The 26,185-nt window shown below is 37.6% G+C and overlaps 2 protein-coding genes across 4 annotated transcripts; one reads left to right on the forward strand and one right to left on the reverse strand.

The window, feature by feature from the left end:
- Positions 1-4,757: 4,757 nt before the first annotated feature.
- LOC124857815 lies at positions 4,758-19,360 on the reverse strand. 3 transcript variants are annotated; one of them, XM_047349292.1, is made up of 6 exons: positions 10,197-10,223; positions 7,780-7,876; positions 6,681-6,751; positions 6,341-6,508; positions 6,131-6,226; positions 4,758-5,754 (listed from the first exon to the last, which is right to left on the reverse strand). In XM_047349292.1, the coding sequence occupies exons 3-6, from the start codon at positions 6,690-6,692 to the stop codon at positions 5,437-5,439; spliced, it is 594 nt and encodes a 197-aa protein (XP_047205248.1). In that variant the 5' UTR covers positions 6,693-6,751; positions 7,780-7,876; positions 10,197-10,223; the 3' UTR covers positions 4,758-5,436. The 3 variants fall into 3 exon arrangements, with proteins under 3 accessions (XP_047205248.1, XP_047205247.1, XP_047205246.1); XM_047349291.1 differs by lacking the exons at positions 7,780-7,876; positions 10,197-10,223 and adding an exon at positions 19,105-19,360 and having other exon boundaries at positions 6,681-6,875; XM_047349290.1 differs by lacking the exons at positions 7,780-7,876; positions 10,197-10,223 and adding an exon at positions 7,705-7,778 and having other exon boundaries at positions 6,681-7,600.
- Positions 19,361-19,375: 15 nt separating this feature from the next.
- Positions 19,376-24,188, forward strand: LOC124858507 (B-cell receptor CD22-like). Its single transcript, XM_047350577.1, has 8 exons — positions 19,376-19,400; positions 19,758-19,847; positions 20,042-20,410; positions 21,209-21,511; positions 21,586-21,843; positions 21,946-22,030; positions 23,590-23,629; positions 23,734-24,188. The coding sequence occupies exons 1-8, from the start codon at positions 19,376-19,378 to the stop codon at positions 23,965-23,967; spliced, it is 1,404 nt and encodes a 467-aa protein (XP_047206533.1). The 3' UTR covers positions 23,968-24,188.
- Positions 24,189-26,185: the final 1,997 nt, after the last annotated feature.

Below are 26,185 nucleotides of genomic sequence, written 5' to 3' on the forward strand. Positions count from 1 at the left end.
TACAATCAGCTGCTAGTGACTAAGGGCACAGCCCACCATCTACAAGCTGATCGCCGAAAATCGAGGCATCAACACACCAGGAGGGCTTCTCTTTCTAAGTTAACCCAATTGCACATTTTGTCCATAAAATTGCTGGTTTGATCTTCATAGACACTCAATGCGCATATATTGTCATTTTTATCCCCTTTGTGCAGAATGGTGCTTGTTAGTTAGTTGAAAGTTTTTGGACCAGAGTAGTAGTATATCAGGGCTATATGGCTTCAATAAATTTTCACATATATTTAAGAGAAGCGTTTGTGTTTATTTCATGCAAGAGTGATTTATCTGCCAAAATATCCCACCTTTGATGAAGCGGTTGATTAAACATTGACATTTAGTGGTTTTGGTTGATAATGATCAAATATTAGTGATTAATTGTAATTATTAAGTAATTACTTATTGCATTGAGCCCATAATCACAACACCAGAGGACATTTCTGATTTCTATTTATAAGTAATGATTTTTGGTTAAGAAATTATTTTTCTGAATAATGATTTTTTATTATAATTTTTGATAAATATGAATTAATCAATAATGATAATCCTTACAGGTGTATCTATATATTCAATACATTTCTGTGCTCCTGTCTTTCTTTTGGTCCTTTTGTTTAGTTCTGATCTAATTCAGTCTGTTTCGTTTTATAAATCATCACTAGTTCCTACTGATTATCTTTATGCTGTCCTTTCCCATTTTTATTGTCAGTTTGTTACCTTAGTCCACTGGTCTGTTTGCAGCAGCTAGAGTCACTACTTCATCCGTGGGATTTTCAGCTTGGATGTCACATTATATCTGTTCTGGGTTTTGTTTAGAGTAAGTTTCTTCCTCCTTCTTTCTATTTATATAAAATATTATAAAAGTTTACAGTCAATTTCCACTACTGCTTAGACTTATGTTCTGTTGTAAAAGTGACATTTTTAGAAACGTCAAAGCACAAAATTTTCTCCAAGCTTTTTTTCCCCTTTTAAGTGTCTAAAATATGAGTTCAAATACAGTCATATTTAATAAGTTACAATATGTTTTCCAAGACTTATTTGTCAGATTAAAAGCACCTTTTGAATATAACCTTTAAGCAGGTATTAAAGATACTTTTCATTAGGCCTATGTTTTCTATTGGTATGTTGTCATTAGATGCAACCTGAAAATCATCATAATTAACAGAAATAAAGGTTTAAAAACATCAGTCTGTGTGTAATGAATCTATATGATGTGTTTCCCTTAGTGAATTGAGTTACAGAAATAAACAAACATTTAATAATTTTCTGATGTTTTAAACATCAGAAAGTGTTGTGATTATTTTTTATGACTGTATATGTCTCTGAAAAAGTTTTACTTATTTAAAAACAGATTCTATGAAAACTCTTGTTTCCAGTCTGAGAGATGAAGGGAGGTGTTATGGCCAGTGGCCTTTTTCTTTTGTTTTGTCTTCCTTTGTTTTCTCTCACTTGTATTATTCTAGGTGCAGTTGCAGCTTCCTGTCCGCTGGCTCCGCTGTGGGAACATGGTGCAGTTCTCCTGTGTTTTCTTCCTGTGTTTTGGTGTAGTCACTTCCTGTTTCAACTTGTTTCTTTCCAGATTGGACGTTCACCTGATTGCCCCACCAATCTATGGAGAGCCCTCCTTAGTGTCTTTGTTTGAGCAGCTTGCCTCTTTGCTGGGTGGTTTATCCTTTTTTATGTTTTTGGAGGCTTTGCTTTGTTGTAACATTTTGTAAGAGTGGTAAAAGCTGAATGTGTTACTAGCTTGTCTGTATCTGCTAGTGGGGTAAGTCATTTAAGCCTTGTGTTGTGTTTTGAGGAACTTTAAAGTACATATTTTTGCATTGGTATTTGTTTTGTTTTTTGGAGATATTTATGGTTGGAACTTTTGGTTAATTGTTACCCTTGCTTGAAGCACTCTAAAAAAGAAAACCAAACATTGAATTTTTAAGCCTATTGACATCTGGTTATAAATGTTTTTGCCCCTTCTTCCCCTAACTTGAGCCGGGGTCGTAACAGGAGGTTTAATGGCAGCTCTGTCTGAGAACGTGCTGGCATTCGGCCTGTTACTGAAGGTCTTCCAGGTGAGCTGTTTGTTCATTTTAGTCTGATATTGTTTAAATGCTCCACATGTAACATGCTGCAGCTGAACTGGAGTTTATGGATCATTAACTACCTCTGCAGGAAGATTTTACTCAACATTAGTCTGTTTATTTTTTTTATTTTTTAAAGGTATTTTACAGGTCCTTCTCAAAATATTAGCATATTGTGATAAAGTTCATTATTTTCCATAATGTCATGATGAAAATTTAACATTCATATATTTTAGATTCATTGCACACTAACTGAAATATTTCAGGTCTTTTATTGTCTTAATACGGATGATTTTGGCATACAGCTCATGAAAACCCAAAATTCCTATCTCACAAAATTAGCATATTTCATCCGACCAATAAAAGAAAAGTGTTTTTAATACAAAAAACGTCAACCTTCAAATAGTCATGTACAGTTATGCACTCAATACTTGGTCGGGAATCCTTTGGCAGAAATGACTGCTTCAATGCGGCGTGGCATGGAGGCAATCAGCCTGTGGCACTGCTGAGGTCTTATGGAGGCCCAGGATGCTTCGATAGCGGCCTTTAGCTCATCCAGAGTGTTGGGTCTTGAGTCTCTCAACGTTCTCTTCACAATATCCCACAGATTCTCTATGGGGTTCAGGTCAGGAGAGTTGGCAGGCCAATTGAGCACAGTGATACCATGGTCAGTAAACCATTTACCAGTGGTTTTGGCACTGTGAGCAGGTGCCAGGTCGTGCTGAAAAATGAAATCTTCATCTCCATAAAGCTTTTCAGCAGATGGAAGCATGAAGTGCTCCAAAATCTCCTGATAGCTAGCTGCATTGACCCTGCCCATGATAAAACACAGTGGACCAACACCAGCAGCTGACACGGCACCCCAGACCATCACTGACTGTGGGTACTTGACACTGGACGTCTGGCATTTTGGCATTTCCTTCTCCCCAGTCTTCCTCCAGACTCTGGCACCTTGATTTCCGAATGACATGCAGAATTTGCTTTCATCCGAAAAAAGTACTTTGTACCACTGAGCAACAGTCCAGTGCTGCTTCTCTGTAGCCCAGGTCAGGCGCTTCTGCCGCTGTTTCTGGTTCAAAAGTGGCTTGACCTGGGGAATGCGGCACCTGTAGCCCATTTCCTGCACACGCCTGTGCACGGTAGCTCTGGATGTTTCTACTCCAGACTCAGTCCACTGCTTCCGCAGGTCCCCCAAGGTCTGGAATCGGCCCTTTTCCACAATCTTCCTCAGGGTCCGGTCACCTCTTCTTGTTGTGCAGCGTTTTCTGCCACACTTTTTCCTTCCCACAGACTTCCCACTGAGGTGCCTTGATACAGCACTCTGGGAACAGCCTATTCGTTCAGACATTTCTTTCTGTGTCTTATTCTCTTGCTTGAGGGTGTCAATAGTGGCCTTCTGGACAGCAGTCAGGTCGGCAGTCTTCCCCATGATTGGGGTTTTGAGTGATGAACCAGGCTGGGAGTTTTAAAGGCCTCAGGAATCTTTTGCAGGTGTTTAGAGTTAACTCGTTGATTCAGATGATTAGGTTCATAGCTCGTTTAGAGACCCTTTTAATGATATGCTAATTTTGTGAGATAGGAATTTTGGGTTTTCATGAGCTGTATGCCAAAATCATCCGTATTAAGACAATAAAAGACCTGAAATATTTCAGTTAGTGTGCAATGAATCTAAAATATATGAATGTTAAATTTTCATCATGACATTATGGAAAATAATGAACTTTATCACAATATGCTAATATTTTGAGAAGGACCTGTATTTCACAATGAATGTCTTCTTGTAGAACTGTTGAGCTTCTGAACCCTGCCAGAGGAAGTTTAGCTCGTATGCTGGAATTAGAAACACGCCTGCCTGCTGCTAATAGACTGAAATCTCAATATGTTCACAGTCTGCAGTGTGTATAATGTCTCACAACAGAAGTGTGAACCAATGTATAGCTTTATATTTGTACATCTGAGCATAACACCAAAATGGCTTCATGTGCATTTGAGGTAAACAGAATAAGTTATTAAACAAGGGAAGGCAGCATTTAGTTTCTATGCTCTTGAGCTCTGAAAACAACTGCCTGAAATCCTGCAATGTGCAGAAACTTTTGGATCCTTTAAGTAACAAAGTACAACTTTGTTTACATAGCTTGATATACAGATATCAACGCAAAAAGTGCTTCAGAAGACAACACAAAAACTGATACAACGACCCAATACACTGTAAAACCCAATATGTTAATTGAACTAAAAACTTATGGTGAAACTAATTACGTCAAATATTTAAAGTAAATAAGACTCAAAAATAAAAGTTAAATGAACACACCATATTTAGTAGGTCTGGATAAATATTTTTAAGTTACACTGATAAATGTTTTCATGTTAAATATACATTTTTGATTTGGTATTCTTTACTCATTATTTTGAGTTTCAAGTACATATATTAATCAAGCATAAAATACTTGCTTTTTCTAACTACTTTCAGGAAATAATATTTAGTTTACAAATGTTAACCATTTTAAGTTTATGGGACTCCATTTTGAAAAATCATCTGTTTTAATTTGGATTCAAGAAGAAAAATGTGCTATAAAAAGCAATTACACATTGTAAAAACATAAGACAGACAATATAAATGTAAGTTACAAATTTATTGAGTAACTTTAGAAGACAAAATGTCTTAACATTTACATTGTTCCATACAATCAAAAACACTAGTGCAATGGGGGAAAGGGCTGAAATCCTCGCTAAGAATTGACAAATACTGATGGGCAACAATAATAAATGATAAATGAAATTCCCTTCCATTTAAAAAAAATTATAAAAATCTGGCAAGCCCAAAGAAATCCATCTGATGTTAGAAGAAAATGTTACGAAACATTCACTAAGCAAAAGCTTACAATGTTAGCAATAAATAATTTTCACAATATCTTTAACAGTATTTAACAGTAACAATATATTTTTATTAAAAAAGAAAAAAAAATACTTCAAATCCTGCATCATCAGATAGGAAAACTGAATTAAATTACAGTGACGCTAATACACTGAAATAGTATAGGGAACCTTTTTAATATCTAGAGTGCAACCATGCTGTCACCAACAGTGCAATAAAATTTTACACAGAAAACTACTTATTTAGAAACTTTAGAAATACATAACACCATTTTATAAAACTTCTTAGTGCCTTATGTCAGTTAGGTAATGAAATAAAACGTAGAGTCTGCAAATGACATTTTCTCTATTCCAACTTTTTTTTTTTTTTTTTTTTACTTATCCAGACTGAAAAATGGTCAGCTGAAATAGTTGCTCTAACTGGCATTTCAGGGCTGTGTAGGAACCCTTAATGTTATTCTGCTGCCAACAGATCATTTTTAAGACTCAGCACTTTGGGCCTCAACTTCCCATCCTCCAGGCCCATCAAGACTTTCTGAATAAAGTCAAATGTGTTGGCCAAACATTTTGGGTAGTTTAGATGCAGGGCATAAGTCAGTGCAAATAATACTACAAATGCATCAGTCAGGGTGGTGAAATCAATGATTATGTTACCCTCAATCAAAACTGCAATTTTCTCAGGACAGAAGAATGTTGCATCGGTGGAACTGGCTCTGATTAGGAGGAGTCCAAGTGGCACTTCCCTAATATCTGGTTCATCGGAGTGCGTCATCTACAGAAAACAAAGTTATTACATGTTAGAACAATCCTATTCTTCTTAGTCTGATCTATACAAATTACATTTCTAGCTTACTTTTAGCTCAGAAATGAATCGTTTCAACTACAAACAAGCCAAAACATAAAGATTCAGCAAAGTCATACATTTTCATAGCAATAACTAAAAAAATCAATGGAAAGTCTAATTTTAAGCAAAGTAAACTATACAGTAAATCTATGGTTGGGCTAGAAAATAATTGCCGTTTCCATGACGCTACATGAACAATGTTGTAGACAGACCCAAAGGATGGAGATACTTTCTCTCAAACTTTCAAAGTGTTATGTTCTGGGAAATATGAACAAGGATATTTACTACTTTGTCCAAAACTTACATCCCAGGTTTTGATGAAGGTGGAGGTGTCTTCGTGCAAATAGGAAGGAAGGCCGTGAAGCACAACAGCACGTCGAACATGGATATTAACTTGTTCCTGCATCATGAGAAAATTTTTTTCCATTCATTAGTTTACCTAGTCAAGAATGGTATACAAAAAAAAAAAAGGTAAAACTTCATAAAGCCCAAAACAAAAAGAAAAAACACTAACCTGGAGATCATAGGTTCTGAAGAGCTGAGACAGAACATCAGACACTTTCCCCGTGCGAGCAGCTTTCTTTCTAAATAAGCTCTGGAGCCATGGGGCATGTTGGTCTAACACAGCAAAGAAGTGGTTCTTTAGGTTGAGGTTTGTAATCCTGTGGAACTCTGCACAGATCTGAACACAAAGGATAAATTTACAAGTTTCAATTAGTCTATAAATCTTTGCAAAATACATACAAATCATTACACTACCAAAGCATAATTTGTATTAATTCAGACAAACCACTTAACATAAACCAATACAATATACATTTTGTCATAAACATTATTTCAGGAAACTTTCTTACCTGGGACTCCATTTTCAGAGCAGGCCAGCAATCCAGGATCTCTGCTACTGGTAGGTCATCGCTGATGATCTCTTTGCGTCGCAGGGCAAAGGTAGTATGCATCAGCTTTGTAATCAGGGTGTGATTCTTTTCACTTTTTTGACTTCATCCACCATCTGTAGTCTTAGCTGATCAAGGCTAACAGCATCTTCACCCCTTGGGAAATTTGGCAGAAAATTAACTTCTGCCCTTTTAGGTCTTTTTATATTATTGTGTGGCGATTGCTGGTCTGGGTCATTTCTACTTCTCTTCCCTGAATTCACAGCTACCTCTTGAAATCCAGCCCGACTAAACTTAGCACGAAAGCTGCCCATCTGAAATTTAAGGCTATTTTTCCACCCATACCAACCCGTCTGTGATCCAGGCTCCTTTAGACAAGGATGCTTGGTGATGAGAGCTTCGGCTACCACTGATACTTCACGATCACTGGGGTATGCTTTGAAACTATGCATTTTAGCTGCGAGAGTTTCAAGAATGTCATGCTTTTGTCCCCTAGACAACTTGAGAACCTTTCCTGTTCGCTCATAGGCAATATTCCCCTCAACAAGTACAAGTTCTACCTCATAGGAAAAAGTGGGAATAGGGAAATCCTGAGGCCATTGTTCAACCCTGTCAGGAGTCATGGCATGTCATCATTCTCTGGTCTTACAAGTTTTACAACCGCTTTCTGAGGAAGCTCCTCAATATCTACAAGTGAACAAAGCTGCCCGTCAAAGTCTGGGTCTTCATACGATAAGCTAAAATCCCAGTCAAGCTTGAACTTTTCTTTTATAATGTCCTTTAGCTCATCCACTGATTCTGGGCGTGGGATTAAAAGTTAGTTTTCTCACAATATCTGTTGAGACATGAACATGAAGCAGCAGGGCCTGAGCAGCCATTCCCTATGGTTAGACAAAGGAAAATAAGTTGTAATACTTTTTTCACCCCAATCTATTTGGCTTATTTATTTGCATGTGGCTTATTCTGAAAGCAATATTATTCCTACCAGTGTCTGATCAAAATAAATCTTTTTTTGTGTCAACAACAGATGTCCATCAACAGTATATGCTGTTAGACTTACTGTATCATTTAGTTCCGACAGCTGAAACACCGAAAAGCTGTCTATTGATGTCAGCTCAAATGACCTCAAATGGTCAATGTACCAGCATTTGTAGTTCCTGCAAAAAAAGGAAATAGAATCATTTATAAGCAGGATATGTTCAATTCTGCTGAATGATGGAAGTCCTCCAGTCTGGCCTGCAGAGACAAACATCACATTAGCATACTCTGTTCCATGTAAGGACACCCTATTTGTGGTGTATATGTTTTGGCTGTCTATCTTTGTCTTGATAAAATCTTGAGCTACTTGAGGCAAAGTTGTAACTTGTACACAGGTGACACTTGAAGCTTGTGCTAGGGGTTTGAAAAACAGGGGTGCATTGAGGTGATATGCCATCATATGCTGATGCCTGGTTGCAAGTGTCTTCAAAACATTCTTGAAATTCTTTGTATCCTGGATCACTCCTTTGAAAAACCGATGTTTCCCCTCAAATCTCTTGGTCCATAAGTGAATCAGAGGACCGAAGCACTTTATTAGCTCAGGGTAGTGTTCCAACGTAATGGTGCTTGGGTTTGAGCTTAAAATCAGGAAACACAGATTTAAGGCCTTGTCTATGATCACTTATTTTGGTTTGCAGGTACTGAATAGATTCCTCTGTGAAAGATGGAGACAACACAAGCTGCACAACTTATTTGAGATCCATCAATGTAGCCCATACTTCATCTTGCTCAGGGATTTTACCTCCCACCATAAGTGGCATTAATCTCAACAAGGTGGAATTTTCATGGCCATTTCCCCCAATGCTTAGCTTAGTTGCATAATTTTTGGGAATCGGTTGGGGTCTGTCAAGTCTGTCTGAGTGCTTGTATGGAAATGTCTGAATTTTTGTATTAAGATATTCCAAAGAAAAATACTTTCGTCGAATCATCTCACCAATGCACAGCGCCAATTCCACAGGCACAATCCCTTCAAAAAAATCATGCAGTATATCTGGTGGGAAACCAGTAATGGGATGAAAGTGCTGCAGGGCTTTTCTGAGAGGACAATCACTTTTAACGCCGACATGGTTTACATTATCTCCTTGTATGTTTTTTCCCACGAGAAGATCATGAAACTCCATTGTTCTAATGGTGAATTCGCCTTCAGAAACCTCTGTGGTCTGCATTTGATCTGCAGTGCAACAACAGAACCTGCAAAAATGATGTGCTCTGAAAGACTGGACAAAGCCAGCAAGACCGTGAACAGCCAAATTATCAGCTGCCACATAAGAGCACAGAACCATTGATGCACTCACCAAGGGTTTCAATGAAGACACCCTCCTGCTCCAGAGTTTGCAAATCTTTCAACAAAGGGGAAAGAATAGTTTCATAACCATGCTTCTGCAGGTCAGAAACTTTGCACAGCAGTGCTAGTTGTATAATATGTAGGCTGGACCTGTACTGACTTGGTAGATTGGCAAGTAACCAATATACTGCAGTAAGTTTGTGGATTTTTCTAGCTGTGCCTAAAGGATTGGCTAGCTCTATGTCATCCACATACAAAATCTGTGAAAACCTTAGCATTAATAAAGACGTTTTGTGTTCATGACAGCTTCCACCAACTCATTCAGTACGACTTCACTCACTGACTGACTCTGCTGGTGCAGAATGTTGTTAATAGAGTCTTTCACAAGAGGTTTGGACAGTGAAAATATCTGTAACAAGTCATCTGTAATGTTCTGTATGGCTGTCTCTGACACATAAAGAACACTATTAATTTTTAAGAAGAGGGAAGCCAAGTTGTTTTTTAACTGAACTTTAAGTTCCCCTGTGTCATGTGTGGAATCAGGAGGATTAGAAGAAGGTTCATAGTCAAAGTTATGGCAATTTGGACCAGCATCCTCGCATTCAACATTTTGCTGTAAAGGATGGCTAACAGTTTCTTCATGAATAATTTCACACTTAAAGTCTGAAATATCACCATCAGGATGACACCTACTTCTATGAGTATTGAAGGAAGAATACACATTAGTACGGTAGTGACAATGTTTGAATGGACAATCCACTGTCTTGTTCTGTTTTAGGTGTGTCCTTAAGTGACTGAGATTTTTATCATTGAATGGTTGGTTGAATCCACAAAGAGGGCAAAGGAATACCGCACTTCGATCTCTACTTTGCACAACATTCTGAGAATGTATTCGTGTTAAATGAATTTTCAAAGCATTCAGTGACTGAAACGTACAGATACAGGAATCATAGGGACATGGCAAACGACTGACTGAGGAAACATTGCTATGATGTAACCGATAGTGTTCAAACACCTTTATCTGTTTTTCAAAGACAAGGTCACAAAGTTTGCACTTCAAGGACATTGGATGATTTTATGTTTACTGGTGTTCTATACTAAAGTAACTGTGAAAGTTCTATCAATGTCTTTTTGATTTTTAGCAAACAACATACCAAAATGGAATCTTGGTACATCAGCAACGAGTTTCAGCTTCAACCTGAAAACAAAGAAAGAAGTACTGGTAGTTATGCGTTATTTTGCAGCACTTGGAAGCATCAATGACACTTTTGGCCAAAACAATTATCACTCAAACACCTCTTTTTAAACTTTGCTAGTAGCATCAAATAGATACACTAAATGGACAAAAAGTCACAAATTAAAAAATTAAAACAGGGATTGTTAGGTATTATTTAGTCAACTCAGAGGTAAGAACGATACAGTCAGAGTTACTTGTGACAAGGGTAGCCCACTTTGCAGTGAAACTACAAAGTTTTGACACCCTATCTCTTTATTTATATGCACAGTTCAACAGACAGTTCAGACAGGGTGTATGTGTGTGAGACGGAAAGGAGGCTGGTTCACACAGAGATAACAATGATCTCACACACACAGGGAGGAAGGCATAGTGCAGGTGCCTTGCAACACAAAGTTTTTACATGAGTGATGATAAGTTTTTGCACCCATCCAACAGTCCCTCCTTTTATCACAAGTAAAAACATTTAATATAAAAACGAGTAAGAAAATACTTTGTATGAGCGAAAACCCACGGACGGTAAACAGATTATATTTTGTGGGAAATACTCATACGGCCCCGCCGCCCTCGGCGACCATTAAAAGTTAAATGTTGATTAATACTTGAAATCATAAAAATAAAAGAATGATACTTGAAATCATAAAAATAAAAGAATAATACTTGAAATCATAAAAATAAAAGAATGATACTTGAAATCATAAAAATAAAAGAATAATACTTGAAATCATAAAAATAAAAGAATAATACTTGAAATCATAAAAATAAAAGAATAATACTTAATGAAAACAGTGAAACATAATAAAGGAATTTAAAAATCTGCCCTGTTTATGTCATCATTGTACTTTTTCTCATTTCACTTAAGCAACAACTTCTTTCGATTTTCTGCTGTAAGGTCATTTTATGAAATACAATGTATGAGTACACTCAGGCTTTTGATGTGATTTATTTACAACATGTCATCATAATCGTCCCCTTCATTTTCGTGTATTTCTACCTAGTTCAGTGTTGCATATGCCACCATGAACAATACCAGAAATTCTGTAGGAATGGATGTGTGTCATGTTCTTCCGTCAGTGTTCTGAGATGGGTCCCGTCTGATGTCCATCTCTTCTGGTTCGGTATCACCTCCTGTGGATCCTGCTTTAGATAGAGAAAGAGTCCTGCTACCAGAATTAAGCTCAGGCTTATCAGTCCTGTCCACATGTTACAGAGAGCCATTTTATAATTGGGCGCAGATCAGCTGTTTTCTTCACCGGTTTGAGACGCTGGGCCATATGGGTCCTCCAACTCCTTTGAACCCGGACTTCCTCTGCTACCCCGTCGGTTGGTTTGGCTCCTGTAACGGCAAAACTGGCTTACAGTGGCTTTTATGGATCCAGGAAGGCCTCTCTGCTATTTTCAGAGCTGTGGGCGTTGTCAGGAGTACTTGAAACGGCCCTTTCCACCGAGGAGTGCTCCAATCCTTCCGGTGGAGTGTCTTAATCAGGACCAGGTCTCCAGGCCTCATTCTGTGGGATAGGAGCAGAGATTATCGGCAGACCACTGGACATTTGTTCTTCTTTTGTCTGCAACATTTTATTCATCCACTCAGCTAATGAAGGTTCCTGTTGTGCTTTCTCTATTTCATTCATGTCAGAGGGCAGAGAAAACGGTCTGCCATGTACTATTTCTTTGAGAATACAAATTCACATCAGCAACTTGGTGTCACGTGATCTCAGACTCAGAATATAGTGGGAGGAGTTATACAATGATGTACAGTAGGTGGCAAATGGAGTAAGACCAGTTTGATTTGGAGTTATTCTCATCCATAATTTAACCAGGGATAGGCATTCGGGCCATGGCCTCCCTGTTTCTTCCATTGTTTTCCTTAATCTTTAACTGAAACCCTAATGCTTTAGAACTTAGTTCTATTAATTTATTTACAAAATTAGTTCCATTATCTGACCTTATAATCTGTGGGATACCATATGTGGGGAAGAAATGTGTCACTAGGTTCATCTATTACAACTAGGCAATATTTCTTCCCCCGTGTTTGCAACAAATTATGCATGATCTGCAAAAATTCTTTGCATAGTCAGAAATATTTATAGTGTAGCATTAATGCTTTACCAGATGTGACATATTCCCCCCTTGACACGTGGGTCTTCCCAATGTGTCACTGTAGCCGCTGTGTTGTATAACTTTTTTGGGAGGATTGGTTTATCTTCTATCTGATAGATGTAATCTTTTCTCTGTGCTCCTCTCTTTAGCCAGGCCTTTATTTCTGTCTTGGTTGCTGACTGTTGGGCGTCTTTCAGCACATCTGTGTCTATAAATAGCAGATCTGACATTTTCTCTTTAATAGGTTGAAATGAGTTAGTTCTGTCCCTGATGATGTTTTAAAACCTCTATTTTGCCAAATCTTAGCATGGTGATGTACTGATCCGAAAACGTATTGGCTGTCCGTGTATATAGTAAGTATTTGTCCCTCATGTAATTCACATGCTCTTACTACAGCATATCATTCTGCTGTTTGGGCTGAGCATGTATTGGGTAGAGATTTAGCTTCTATTATCCTATCGATGGTTGTTACTGCATAACCAACTCTATTCTTTCCATATTCATCTTTAGATGTTGAGCCATCTACAAACACAACACATGAATCTGGTATAAGGATTTGAGAAATGTCTTGTCTGGGTTTGGTGTCTTCTTCAACTTTTGCTTTATAAGAATGTGGTTTTCCATCTTCTGCAGTAGGTATTAGAGTACTTGGATTTAAAGGGCACATCTTTTTAGAGTTATGTTTGGCTGTGATAATAATAGCGATGTCAGTGTGATATGCCTTGCATGTAGCGTCAGGTGCTTCTCTTAATATTCCTGACTTCAACATATCTTGTATTACTGGCTTAGTACCTTCTTCAGCTTCTGGCTTGAAGGAGTATTGGCGGACTGATAGCCTTTTTTCAGATATTAGTTTTAACCTTGTATGGTGGGAAATCCCTTTATAAGCCCTACATCAGTTGATGATTGGGACCACAGTTCAGGTGGGACAGCAGCCAGGGCAGGATGCATGTTGCTCTCTTTGCTCTCAGCTAAGCCCTGTATTTGTCCCTCTGCCTCATCTAAATGTATCCTTGGATGGATTTTGACTGTCCACGCCAGAATGAGCTTCCAGATTCCTGTATTAGGATCCACTTTCGACAGTGTCAGTGCTGTTCCTGCAGAGGTTTAAAGCCTCTGTTTTTCCAAATTCTTATTATTCTTTTTTATCATATTTTATAAAGTAAGTCCTTATTACATTTAAAAATGAGATCAATATTTTTGGTAGTTGCTATTATTATAAATAATGCTTGGTTTAGTTCTTATTAAAAATAAAAAATAAAAACTCACTCACTGATGAACACAAAAAATGAAGGGCATATTATATCTTATAATCTTAGTTTATCTTACCCAGTTTTATAGATACAACATCCAGTTTCAGTCAGCTTTGTATTTAGTTCAAGTAACTAAAGTTTGTTTCAATTAACTCAAGTTTTCTCTATTTCAGTCCAGTTCAGTAATTCTGTTAAGGTTCATTTCATCTTATGTTAAGTTTGAGTCTAATTCAATCATTTTGAACCTGACTGGAAAAAGTCTAAACATCTGTTAAAATCTTTTTGTTTTACCATAGAGAACTGACCTAATATTATTATGGTAATGTTGAGGACTCTAATTTTTACATAACATGAAAGACATTTATTTCACAAAAACAGAAAGTCAAATACAGACATTTGGCCACATGAAAGTTTAAATAACCTGTTTGTACAAGAATTGTGAAAAATTGAAGACAGATCTATAAACTTTCTTATGGTTATCAGTATTTTCAATACAGGTAGAACCTTTGCCATCTTTATATGATTTTTCGAAAAAGATTCTGGAAACCTTATTAAGATATAAATTTGGCAAAGATCATCAGAACATCAGACCTTTATTAGCGCTTTTAAAGTCCCTCAAAGATACATTACAATGAAATCAGTCATTCCCATTCACACACTACTTACTTATTTCTCTGTCAGAGTCATTTTATTTGCAAAAATGTTAACATAATTTGACTTCTATTATTCTTAAAATGCACATTGTTTCCTCATAACCCCTTTTGTTTCCACAAGGTCTGTTTTGAACGCTTCAATTCTTTTTTTTTTATTCACCAAGAATCAATAAGGTGGTCTTAGTGGGGTCCACCTTAAAGGTGTTATCTGTTCGGTGTCATGTTATCATTGTCAGGTCAGTGAGGTTCATAAGTCAGTCAGAACCTTGGTCATTTGGTCTGTGCTCATAATGTTTCATAGATCCAGCCTATGATTAGTTAGCAAAACTTCCACCTATAGGAGAAAAATTGATTGTTAATGAATGAGCTGCATTTCCTAGGAACACTGTCTTCCTCCTGGATGAGCATCACCTGTTGAAAAACTTTCATCATTGTTTGTTTCACATATTCAATCAGATCTTTATATTATACCAATAGGTGAAGTTGTTAGTATCTCATGTAGACTGACATATACTGTTGCATTTGGAGAGGATCTCAGATTAAATAAACATAGTTAGAGCGTCAATCCAAGTTCATTTTGTGTCTGCAGACTTTAGCCAATTTTTCTTTTCTTTTTTTTTTTTTTTATACATAAAGAGCAAGATTCAAAACATTTTCAAAAGGCAGATTGTGGCAGAATGTAGACAAAACTGCTTATTGATTGACAAAATAACATTCAAGCACACAATCACCATATTAAAAGGCTCTACTTCTAGAGAATCACTAAACTTCTGGGGTCCGGTTTTGGCCCGCGGACCTAGAGTTTGACACATGCAGGGTAGAGTTACAATTTTCTTTTTTTTTTTTTTCAGACCTTTCAGCAGAGACAGACTTCTGCTGTTTGCAGAAGTTTTATCTTTGTTTTCAGGCAGCTGCATCTCTTTGTCAAGGTCGTTTCACAGAGCTGAAATTTAACTTCTCTCAAAGAGGAAAAATCAAGAATGCAAACAATCTGAGCCAAATATGGAATTATTTCCCTGTAAAATGAATCTTTTGCATTTTATCATGATATTGTTGGTAGTATAACACCATAGAATGATTTTTAAAGCACCTGTTTCTCACTAATGCTTGCCTACAAAATGTTTTACTCTCAGATTACTTCTTTAACAACATTCTGTTCTCTCTTCTCTAGTCATTGTTCACTGGGTTGTCCAGTTGGACAGTTTCCATGTTGTCCACATTGTCACCTCCTCTTTTAACTTCTTTTACCACGTCCTCTAAAACCACCTCTTAGTCTTTATAATTTGGGGCTACCTTGGTATTCTAAACTGGGATGGGTGGCGGTCCGCCCCCCCCTTTATTTGTTTTCAGTTAAGCTGAAAGTTTTTTCCTGTGCTTTTCTTAAGGCCTCAGTATTATGGCTATGTCAGTTAAAAGCTGCTCTTATTGTTGTTTTTTTAATTCATCTTTTTGTTTTAATCTGTTTATCAACTGTGAGCACTCAGGGACTGAAAAGTCCCCTTTGAAATTATAATCTGGCAAGGTTTTTTTATTGTCTCTTGAATCTTTTGAATGCATAATCTCCAGTTTAAGATCACCGTGTAGTTTTAGGATTTCAGTGATAATTAAGTTACCTGAAAATCCGTATTTTTATGCCATCGTGTACATATTTCTGTTAAATCAGAGATTTTTCTCTGTTCTTCCGCCATTGTTCTTTGTTATTTTTCTCTTTTTAGTTTTAATTATTGCTAATTTTAGATCCCCTTGTAATTTTAAGACATACTTTGTATCTAATTTGCCCAAAAACCCATGTTTTTTATTTTTTATTCCATCTATGACAGATCATACCTGCTCCTTTTACATAGTTCTCCATAAACTTTACCTCCCCTTCTAAGTCAATTAGTTTACTTTGTTTCTTCCCCATTATGTTTTATGTTAGTTTAATTGTAGTATAAATGTCCCAGATAAAAGGTCACTGGCATGAGACTTATGGAGAGGACATTAACACGGCCTTCTACTGCGACTAATTCGCAGCGGTGTTAATTTTCTGGAATGAAATCCGACCTGAATCTCCAAAGTCACCAGTACGTAGTTTTAATCTGGGCAAAAGAAAACACAGGACTAGCAGAATCCTGCTGATTCTATTAAAATGCTTAGTCCTCCATATACACACACAACACAGTCACAGTTAGTTTCAGGTACCTTGTAATTTTTCTAAGTTAACTGGGTGTTATTTTATGAGCTCAATTTACTCCGTTCTTTTTACTTTTATAGCGCTTATTCTATTCCCTCGCAGGGGAATAACCCTTAGTCGTTTTATTTGGCCCCCTTCTTGGCGGGGCCCTACCTTAATTTGTCACTATTCCTTTCACGGTGGAATAAAACCATCCCAATGCAGCGTCCTTACCGGCGACGCACTACCAACGACTTTTAAGTACTTTTCTTCTTTTATTTATATAGCGCTTACTCTATTCCCTCTCAGGAGAATAATCCTCAGTCGTTTTCTTTAATCCCCTTCACGGCGGGATTGTACCAAATTTGTCACTATTCCTTTCACGGTGGAATAAAACCATCCTAATGCAGCGTCCTTACCGGCGACGCACTACCAACGACTGTTAAGTACTTTTCCTATGAACTGTATTTTAAAACTGTCTCACCTCGGAGTTGACTTCTTGGTGACTCTTTGGACCCTGTGAGAGTCACCCCGCGCAGAGGAAGGCAATAACCCACTGGCCAGGTGTGAATTCACACACACCGGGACTTTCAGCCACTCCGGCTAAAGGAGGCTGTGCAGCGGTGCTTCGCTCGACATCAGGCTTCCCCCACGGATCCCAGAGTCACTGTTAAAGCAAAGAGAAATAAGGTTATTGAATTAATCCGGCTTCGAAGGACCAATAAATGTTAGGTATTATTTAGTCAACTCAGAGGTAAGAACGATACAGTCAGAGTTACTTGTGACAAGGGTAGCCCACTTTGCAGTGAAACTACAAAGTTTTTGACACCCTATCTCTTTATTTATATGCACAGTTCAACAGACAGTTCAGACAGGGTGTATGTGTGTGAGACGGAAAGGAGGCTGGTTCACACAGAGATAACAATGATCTCACACACACAGGGAGGAAGGCATAGTGCAGGTGCCTTGCAACACAAAGTTTTTACATGAGTGATAACAAGTTTTTGCACCCATCCAACAGGGATAAAGAAAACTAATGTACACTGAAGTTCAGAATAAAAGAGGAAAAAAACTATTTGATAAATGTATTTATGGATTCACTCTTAACACAGTTAACCTATAATAGACTGGGCAAAATGAACAGTTTGATAGTTTAGGATATCAATTATGGAATTAATACATTTAATATGTCGTTCTGTGCATACAATTATGCTGCCCCAGTTTTCATATGTATAATTTCAGAGAAGGAACATGGGTTTCAAAGACAATATCCATAAAAGTTGGTGTGAAAAAGCGCAGCAGTGCACGATTTGACTAAACACTGAATCCACAAGGCAGATTATAATCTGCAAGTGAGTTTAGCACTCCAGAAACTGCTTTAGAAAACCCATTTTAAAACAGTAAAATGTTGGAAACTTATGAGCTGGGCGTTGCTGTAATGCGCACATGGAGATGACTCTTGGTTTTAAGACACCAAGACCATACACTAGACTCAAACCTATTCATACACAACGCGAAAAAATGACTAGTATCTCAATTTCTGCTTTCTGCTCTCGGTGGAGGAGGATGCTTTTTCTCTGTCTCCCACCCCCTCCCATATCTGCCCTGCTTCAGCTCTGTGTCTTGTCTTTGGAGCCTCTTCTTGCATATCTTCCAAATTCTTAGTTATGGATTTGGTCGGCTGGTCTCTCAATGTAACTGATCAAATTTTCTCGACGAGAAGCCAGGGTGAAGGCGAGCCCAACTTGTCCGGACTGGACGTTTTTCTTTGGATACACAATGGACTCCTGGCAGAAGTGGAGGATTGTGTGTTTGTCGATAATGTCAGTTGAGGATGTGGAAAATATGTATATAATTGGATGTTTGATATCAGGATTTCTGCTTTTTGGAGTCAGCGGTTACCTGGCATATCGAGAAATCCGGAGAGTGTCAGCAGCTGTTCTGGCTGTTTGGATTCACCTTTGAGAAGCACCAGCGAGACTCTCAAGGCTGACGGAAAATTAAGAGTCAGCCTAACCCAAATAATTGTTGTTTTTCTGAATCTGGCTCCCCTGCATGGCCTTGATGGCTGGCTATCTTCAACTTCTCCTGGAAGTTATGTAAACATGACGCTCTGCTCTATCTGCTCCCTCCCTTCCCTGAGGACATCTGTGGACCTGCTCAGAACTTTGTGGCCGGTTGATGAACATTCCAACGTACCATCAAGGACAATGGTCTCTGTGACAGTGCTTCATGGACTTACTTGCACACACTCACTTGCTCAAGATAAACATATGCACCCCTCACACCACCTTCACCGTTCCTGGCATGATGTTGTTTTGTAAACTTGTTGCTTCTTTGTTCTGAGGTATTTTGCAATCTCAAACTGTATCCTGCTAAGGATAAAGTGTGAAATATGATTTTTTTCCTCTACTTTTCTAATGTGGCCTCTTTTCTCATCTAGTAAGGGCAGCGCCTGTGAGTGGGCAGCAAAGCCTCGGTGACCCGTCCCCTCCTTGTCTTGTGTCATGATGTATGTTTGGATGGGTTGTACTGGAATTCTAATTTCCCCTCGGGGATCAATAAAGTATCTTTGAATTGAATTGAATTGAATTCTTAAATGTACATTTATGACAATGAAAATTCGTTCAACAACGGAGAAATATGGTTTTCAGAAAAAATAGAACTTACCACAAAGGCGCTCCCAAAGACAAAATTGCTGCAATGGCGGTAAATGCAGTTAGCAAAGTGCAGACCGTTAGCTCCTGTAATTCAAAAGTCTGTAACTTTCCACAGCGTGACGTCTTCTATCCAGCGTCAAAGGCAATGCAGCAAAAACACCTCCTGTAACCAATATGAATTGATTTCTGCTGGATATGAACATTTAATAAGTTTAGTCCAAAGCAACGAGCGGGTATTTGCACTGTGAGGATTCCAAGATGTCATAGATTCCCAGCACCTCATGAAGAAGCAGGTGGCGGACGTACGTAGACACGTACGTGACGTCAGGGACAACTCAAATGATTTGAGGGCTATGTCTGAAACTAATCAATATATTCGAGTACTGATAACTTGAAACAAGAAATTTGTTCAAACTACCCAAAAAAATAAAGGTGTATGAACTTATAACAAGTTTTTGAGTAGTTGCAACTCATTTCCTTTATCAAACTATTACTTCATAATCAATTTCATAATCAAAATACTTTTAAAATCCAATTCCCCTGACATTTTGATGTAGTAAATTCAGTTTTTAAATTAAATTTTTTACATTTGGCCACAAGTATACAACCTAAATATCTTAGTTTTGTTTTACTGACCTGTTTTTGTGATATTTCCAGTTTAAGAGATAAAGGAGGACTATCAGAATCTCATGGCAGCTCTGTCTGAGAACGTGTTGACAGTCAACATGTTACTGAGTGTCTTCTTTCTTCTAGGTGAGCTGTTTGTTCAACTTCGTTCATTTAGAAACATCACATGAATTATTTCTAGTCTGAAATATTAGATCTTGATATTGTTTAAAGGCTCCACATGTAACATGCTGCAGATGATCTGGAGTTAATGGATCATGAACTTTCTCTGTAGGAAGACTTTGCTCCACATTGTTTTCATCTTTAGTTTGTTTTTACAGGTATTTATGCTAATAGTTGTGGTTGGAGAACACCGCTCGTCTTCCTTACTACACCAAAGCCAACTGCAGCACTGAGCGGATCTTGCTTGAACGTCCCATGTAGCTTCACAGCTGCAAGAGGAGACATAGATTTTGACAGTAGTAAAGAAACCCGTGGAGCCTGGATTAAAGATAGAAATGATATTTATAACATCAATAAAGGAGTTCAAACAAATTTAGTAAATATTACTGGAAACCTGAGTCAGAAAAATTGCACCTCTCTGTTTTCTGATATAAAAACAAGGCAAGCAGGCGAATACTTCCTCAGAATCGAGAATGGTGACTACAAGGGAACAGCTTGTTCTGATCTGCTTCAGATAACAGTTGAAGGTAAGAGTTTTACTCTACTCAACTCCACAAAGGTATAGAAATACTTTTCTAGCTTTGTCTTTATTATCAGCTCCCTGACACAAACTTCAAAGGATTATTAGCAACTGTTTTCACCAGTAATAAAACCATCTCTTACTAAGCCCTTTACCAGTTTATGTGTATATTTTATATTTACTGTATATTTAAGTGGATCTTATAGTCCAGTGTGGTTTGTGGTACCATGTCAGTAAGTTTGGAAGGAGGGAGAAACACAACCTGAAGAGACAAAGTCTTCTTGAACATCAGTTTGAAAGATTTAGTTTTTTATACTTTATATATCTCACTCTTTAGTTATTTTGGTGCTTCTGATAGTTTCAGAACAAATTTACAACCAGGTTTCACACAACTATTTCATAGACTCTACAGTAAATGTCGTAGCATGAATGAATGTTTAATCTCATTGGGACAGAAGCCCTAAATAAAAACAGAGAACATCTCAGAATCCAAACTTGCTTCTGTTTCTTCTGATGAAACCAAACTGAGGTTGATCCATCTGATGAGTCGGTGTGTTTTCTTTTTTCAGTGGATAATTTGTTAACGTTTTAAAACCTTTCAACCGTTTTCCAGAGGTAACGTTTTGTCTGATATAACATATATAGAAACTGATCATTAGTAAATTGTTTTGTTACTTCTGAGCCTCAACAAAGGTTGAAAAAGTCAATCAGCTGGAGGCATTAAAAAGTTAAAGATTGTGACAGAGTGAACTGTGAAATCATTTCAGACTATTTACTGTGTTTTACTGTTAATGTAAAACCCCAGATTCTCCTTGGAGTCCCAGCATTAACATCTCTGGTGGTGATCTGAAGGAGCATCAGTCTGTCACTATAACCTGCTCAGCTTTGACTCCCTGTCCACACTCACCTCCTGAACTCACCTGGAATCTCCAACAAGACTCTCACAGACAAACAGAGAAAAACACAGATGGAACCTTTACAACTAAAATCCAGGAGAACATCACTCTGTCAGACACACATGATGGATACAACATCAGATGTTCTGCCCGATATCCTGTGAATGGAGGAAACAAGACAGCAGAGACAGCAGTGACTCTCAGTGTTTCATGTAAGTGATCCTGTCAGCACGTCATGGTTCAGCTGTTTCTGATCAATAAAGTTAAGGTGTCCCATTTTCCTCAGATGCTCCTAGAAAAACCTCAGCATCCATCCGTCCATCAGGTTTGGTGTCAGCAGGTAGCTGGGTGAAGCTGAACTGCTCCAGCAGAGCCAAGCCTCCTGCCAGCTTCACCTGGTTCAGGAACAGCAAACATGGAGCCATTAATGTATCTGTGGGGCAGGTTTACAGCTTCAATGTTACTGAGGGAGGAGAGTTTTACTGTGTGGCTACAAATGATCTGGGTCAACAGAGATCATCAGTGATCCATCTTAGGTTTGAAGGTATTTTTTAAAAATGCACTGAATCATAATTCCTCTAAATATTATGAGGAAGGTTCTCAACATCAGGTGTTTAAATGTTGCACTAAATGTTCCTATTTCAAGGTTTATTGACTGGACATCTTTCATGGTTGCTAATTGCAGTAGCAATTGGGATCTGTCTGCTCATCTGCCTAGTTGTTTATGTTAGGTAAGTATCCAACATAATATAATCTTATTTCAGGTGACCACAGCTCTTGCCTGAAACTCTTAAACTCTTTTATCATGGTGAAAACAAGATTAATATAATTTTCGGTTAGAGCAACATTTACCTACTTTTAAATTAGGTGTAATAGAGATCAATTAGGATCATGAGCAGTTGTCGTATCCTTCATCTGACTTTTATTTAGCAGCATACTATGTTTTCTTTTAACCTTGCAATCAAAAGTTACATTCATACATTCAATAAGTAATAAAATGAGCCATAAAAGGTCAAAAATAAAAGTTAAAAATATAAGACAGGCTTAAAAGCAAGTATAATAAATACGTTTCTCCTGTTCCTGGTCTTTGAATGATGCCTTGAAATCCCCAACAGTCACAAGTTCAGTTAGTTTTAATTCTGTTTGGCGAACATTTCAGGCAGAGGGGGAGGCATATTTAAAAGCTCTCCTACCCAATTAGGTTCTCATTCTTGGAACAGACAAATGCTAAAAAGCTAGAAAGCGCAGTCCATAATGAATGTCGGACCTTATCATAAAGGTTGTCCGAAAAAAGGAGCCAACCCCAATATACATTTATAGGCAAATAGCAGACAGTGAGAAAGTCTGCGGACTTACAATGAAAGCAGCAATGTACAAGAGACAATGTTGGACACGGCAACCATAATGCACACTGATATACAGGGTCTAACTTCTTTACATACTGCTTGACAGTGTTTGTATACTCTTTAAATGAGAGATTATTGTCAATGATGATACCTAGATCCTTGTAAGTTTTAATGATTTCAATTTCTACCTCTTGTACTGTTGGGATTCTAGAAGTAGTGGATACATGAGCTTGGTCTTCCAGGATTCAACACCAATTTCACTTGCATCAATGTGACTGGATTCATTTAATGGCCAACTGAAAGAATCCAAAACTTTACACTACTGGTTTTGAAGAGCAGTAAAAGATAGGATCATCAGTATACAAATTATGCATGGACATTGCAGGTCATGGTAAGGGTTATTAACAAAAATAATTAACAAAAGTCCTTGAGTTTAGCCCTGGGTAACCCCATTTGATATGGGGATGAGTAAAGGGCAGGACCCAGCAAGTTGGACACACCACATTATGTTAGACCAGCCTACAGCCTGGCTACACAATCCAGTTTTTGAAATCTAATTGACAAGGATATTATTGTCTACAGTGTCAAAGATTTTCAGAAGATAAATAAACAGGACAGCAAAATATTTCATCTATTTCGTATATCATCTAAAGATTCAAGAATGTCATTCACCGCTCTAATAGCAGTTGTTGTCATGCTGTGCTGCTTACTAAAACCAGACTGATGGTGTGATGGTCTACATGAAGTAATACTTAAATGTGTTATATAAAATGATAGCTATCTTAACATTATGGGTAGTATTTAGCTTCAGCATTAAGGTCTCCAGGAAGATTATGAAAAAAGAAAATACACACTGTTGTCTTTCACCTGTTTTAGTGAAGCATGTTGATGAATATGGCTTGCAAATAATAAAAACCTTCTTACAGCTTTTTTATGTCTTCCAGGTGTTTCAAGTCCAAGCAGCCAACTCCTCAACAGACTCAGGTGGGCAAACATTTAGCTTCTGTGTATAGCAATGAAATGTATTTTCATGAGTGGACTTTGTGCCAACTTTTAAATTTGAAAAATAAGATTTATTTTCCCCATAGACTCCAACGGGTGAGGAGGCTACTGTTCAAACACCATCCGAGGCAGAGGAAGAACTCCATTATGGAGAAGTGGCTTTCTTCAAAAGGAAACCTAAAGCTTCCTCCATCTCAGTGGAGAACAGCAAAGAGGAGGAGACAATTTACACACACGTCAAAGTATCCAAATCAACAAAATGTTCAACACAGAGTGCTGACAGTCCAGAGGATCTTTATGCTCAAGTGAAGAAAAAATAACTTTGCCACAAACGTTCAGTTTTGCTTATACAAGATATCACTTGAAGTGCCACGTAACCTTTCTTAGAAGCCATTAATATTCATCACGTATTATATTATCATGATTAAAATGTGCTATCTTTGTGTTGTTAGTTTCCTGTTCTGGGTTATTTTTCGTGTCGTGACTTTGTGTGTGTCACACCTTGCATGATATTGTTGCTGGAAGTAAACATATTCTTTTCTTCAACAAAACATCTAATCTCTAACCATTTTGTAGTAATAAAATATTTTTTTTCATGATGAAACAACATTTTTGCTATATCTATGTGAATACATGTTCCCCTTTTTTGTTGAAACATAATTCAATCTGCTACTCTGCATCTGGACACTGCAGCTTGGTCTCTTTAGCCTGGTCATATGCCATTTAGGTTCTTTTCGAAAAGGAATGTATTTTGCTGGCCAGTCCAAGAGGACGTTTTTAGTCTTTTGCCACTGTTGACCTTTTGAGCTATCAAGCAGGTAGACATAAGTATGTGGCAGCTTGAGTGACATTTCATGTTATGCCAGATAAATTAATTATAGTTCATAAGCAATAGAACTACTGGATCTGCAATACTGTGTAACTTGTGAAATGTTGAGGTGGTGTAAAAAGGTGCTTTATTTGTGTCCACTGCCTTGCCACTTAACTTAGTCTTTTTTTTTCATAACTTGATCATCTCTAAAAAAGACCTGATTTTGTTTTTTAGTTGGATTTTATGTGATAGATCAACACAAAGTGGTGCACAGTTGTCAAGTGGAAGGAAAAAAGTCGAGTGAATTTGAGTTTGGGCCTCTAATGGCCCTAAATAATAACTAGGAGTCTCAAATTTAAAAATCAGGCAATTGTTAACTCACTGTAAACATTGAACCCGGGACCTTCTTGCTGCAAGGCAACAGTGCTACCAGCTGCCCCACCGCGCAGCCCACCATCTATATGTGTATAATATATTTTATTGTGATCAGAATTTCACTCTGCAGGACTTCTTTCATCATAGGAATGTATTTAGATTTTCAAACCACCATATGAGCAAAATGTGTATATTAGAGCAAGACCAGCCAACATATTTAGTTTTTACACAATTAAACTGTTCAAAAATATAAACAGAAGGCATAATACAACATTTTTGTGTACTGCAATAAATGCCCTAATAATAAATAAAGCAGCCTGAATGTTCTGTGCTTACAGTGGGGGTGCAGATGATCCATTCAGAACAGCACAGGTTCTTACCCTCTGTACTCTTTCTAACCGAGCTAGTTAACGATCCGCTACCTTTGGCTGCTTTGAGCTTCTCAGACATCTTTTTTACAAGGCATCTTTGAACTTAAAAAAAACGCTATTGATAATCTAAAAAAAAAAAATGAAATGCACTACCTGTTTTTTTCTTCTTGTATTTAAACAAAAATGGTTATTCAGTCAGTAGCTCAGCATAGCAAGAAGTTACTTGAGAGACACTGAGAGCCTCTGCAGGCTTTATTATAAGGAATTTTGTTTTAGAGTCTGGATCGTGGATTTTTTTTTTTTTTTTACTAATTGCACGCTTCCACACGGATAGGAGCGCTTTGATTGGTCAATACATACTGTCAGGATCTGCCATTTTGGTTTTTGTGTTTGTTTACTTTTTCAGTTAGGTGTTCCTGTTCCTTTTGGTTTAGTGGCCTAATTATGTTTGGTGCTTCTTGGTTTTGTGACTATATTTATTTATGTGCTTCTGTTTTACTGTGTTCTGACATTTCCTTCACTTGTGCCCCTAAGTAGTTATTTAGTTATTATTTACTCAGAGGTTTGTTTCTCTTTAGATAAGTTGTTCTCTACAGCCTTGCCTATAGTAGAGTTCCCTCCCGTTCAGTTCTTTATGCTTATTTGTTCTCCCCGATTCCTTATGTTAGTATAGTTCTCTGTCTTTATTTCCTTTCTGGTAGTTGTATTTAGTTATTGGTTACTTCCCTTTACATTCTTGTTGTTGTGTTAGATTACTGGTTGTATTTGGTTTTCGCTTCCCTGCTCCTCCTTGTGAATCAGGGCCAGATTAACACTTCACTGTACCCTGGGCAACAATATTCAAGGACCCCATTATCACGACCCCAGGATCACCATAATCTCGCAAAATACTAAATATATTACCGTAATATACAGTAAATATACTCAATAAATTAGCAACCACATTCACACCATTCAATTTTCATTTAATAACATTTATCC

The sequence above is a fragment of the Girardinichthys multiradiatus genome, chromosome 21 (genome assembly GCF_021462225.1).
Source record: "Girardinichthys multiradiatus isolate DD_20200921_A chromosome 21, DD_fGirMul_XY1, whole genome shotgun sequence".
Taxonomy (NCBI): Eukaryota; Metazoa; Chordata; class Actinopteri; order Cyprinodontiformes; family Goodeidae; genus Girardinichthys; species Girardinichthys multiradiatus.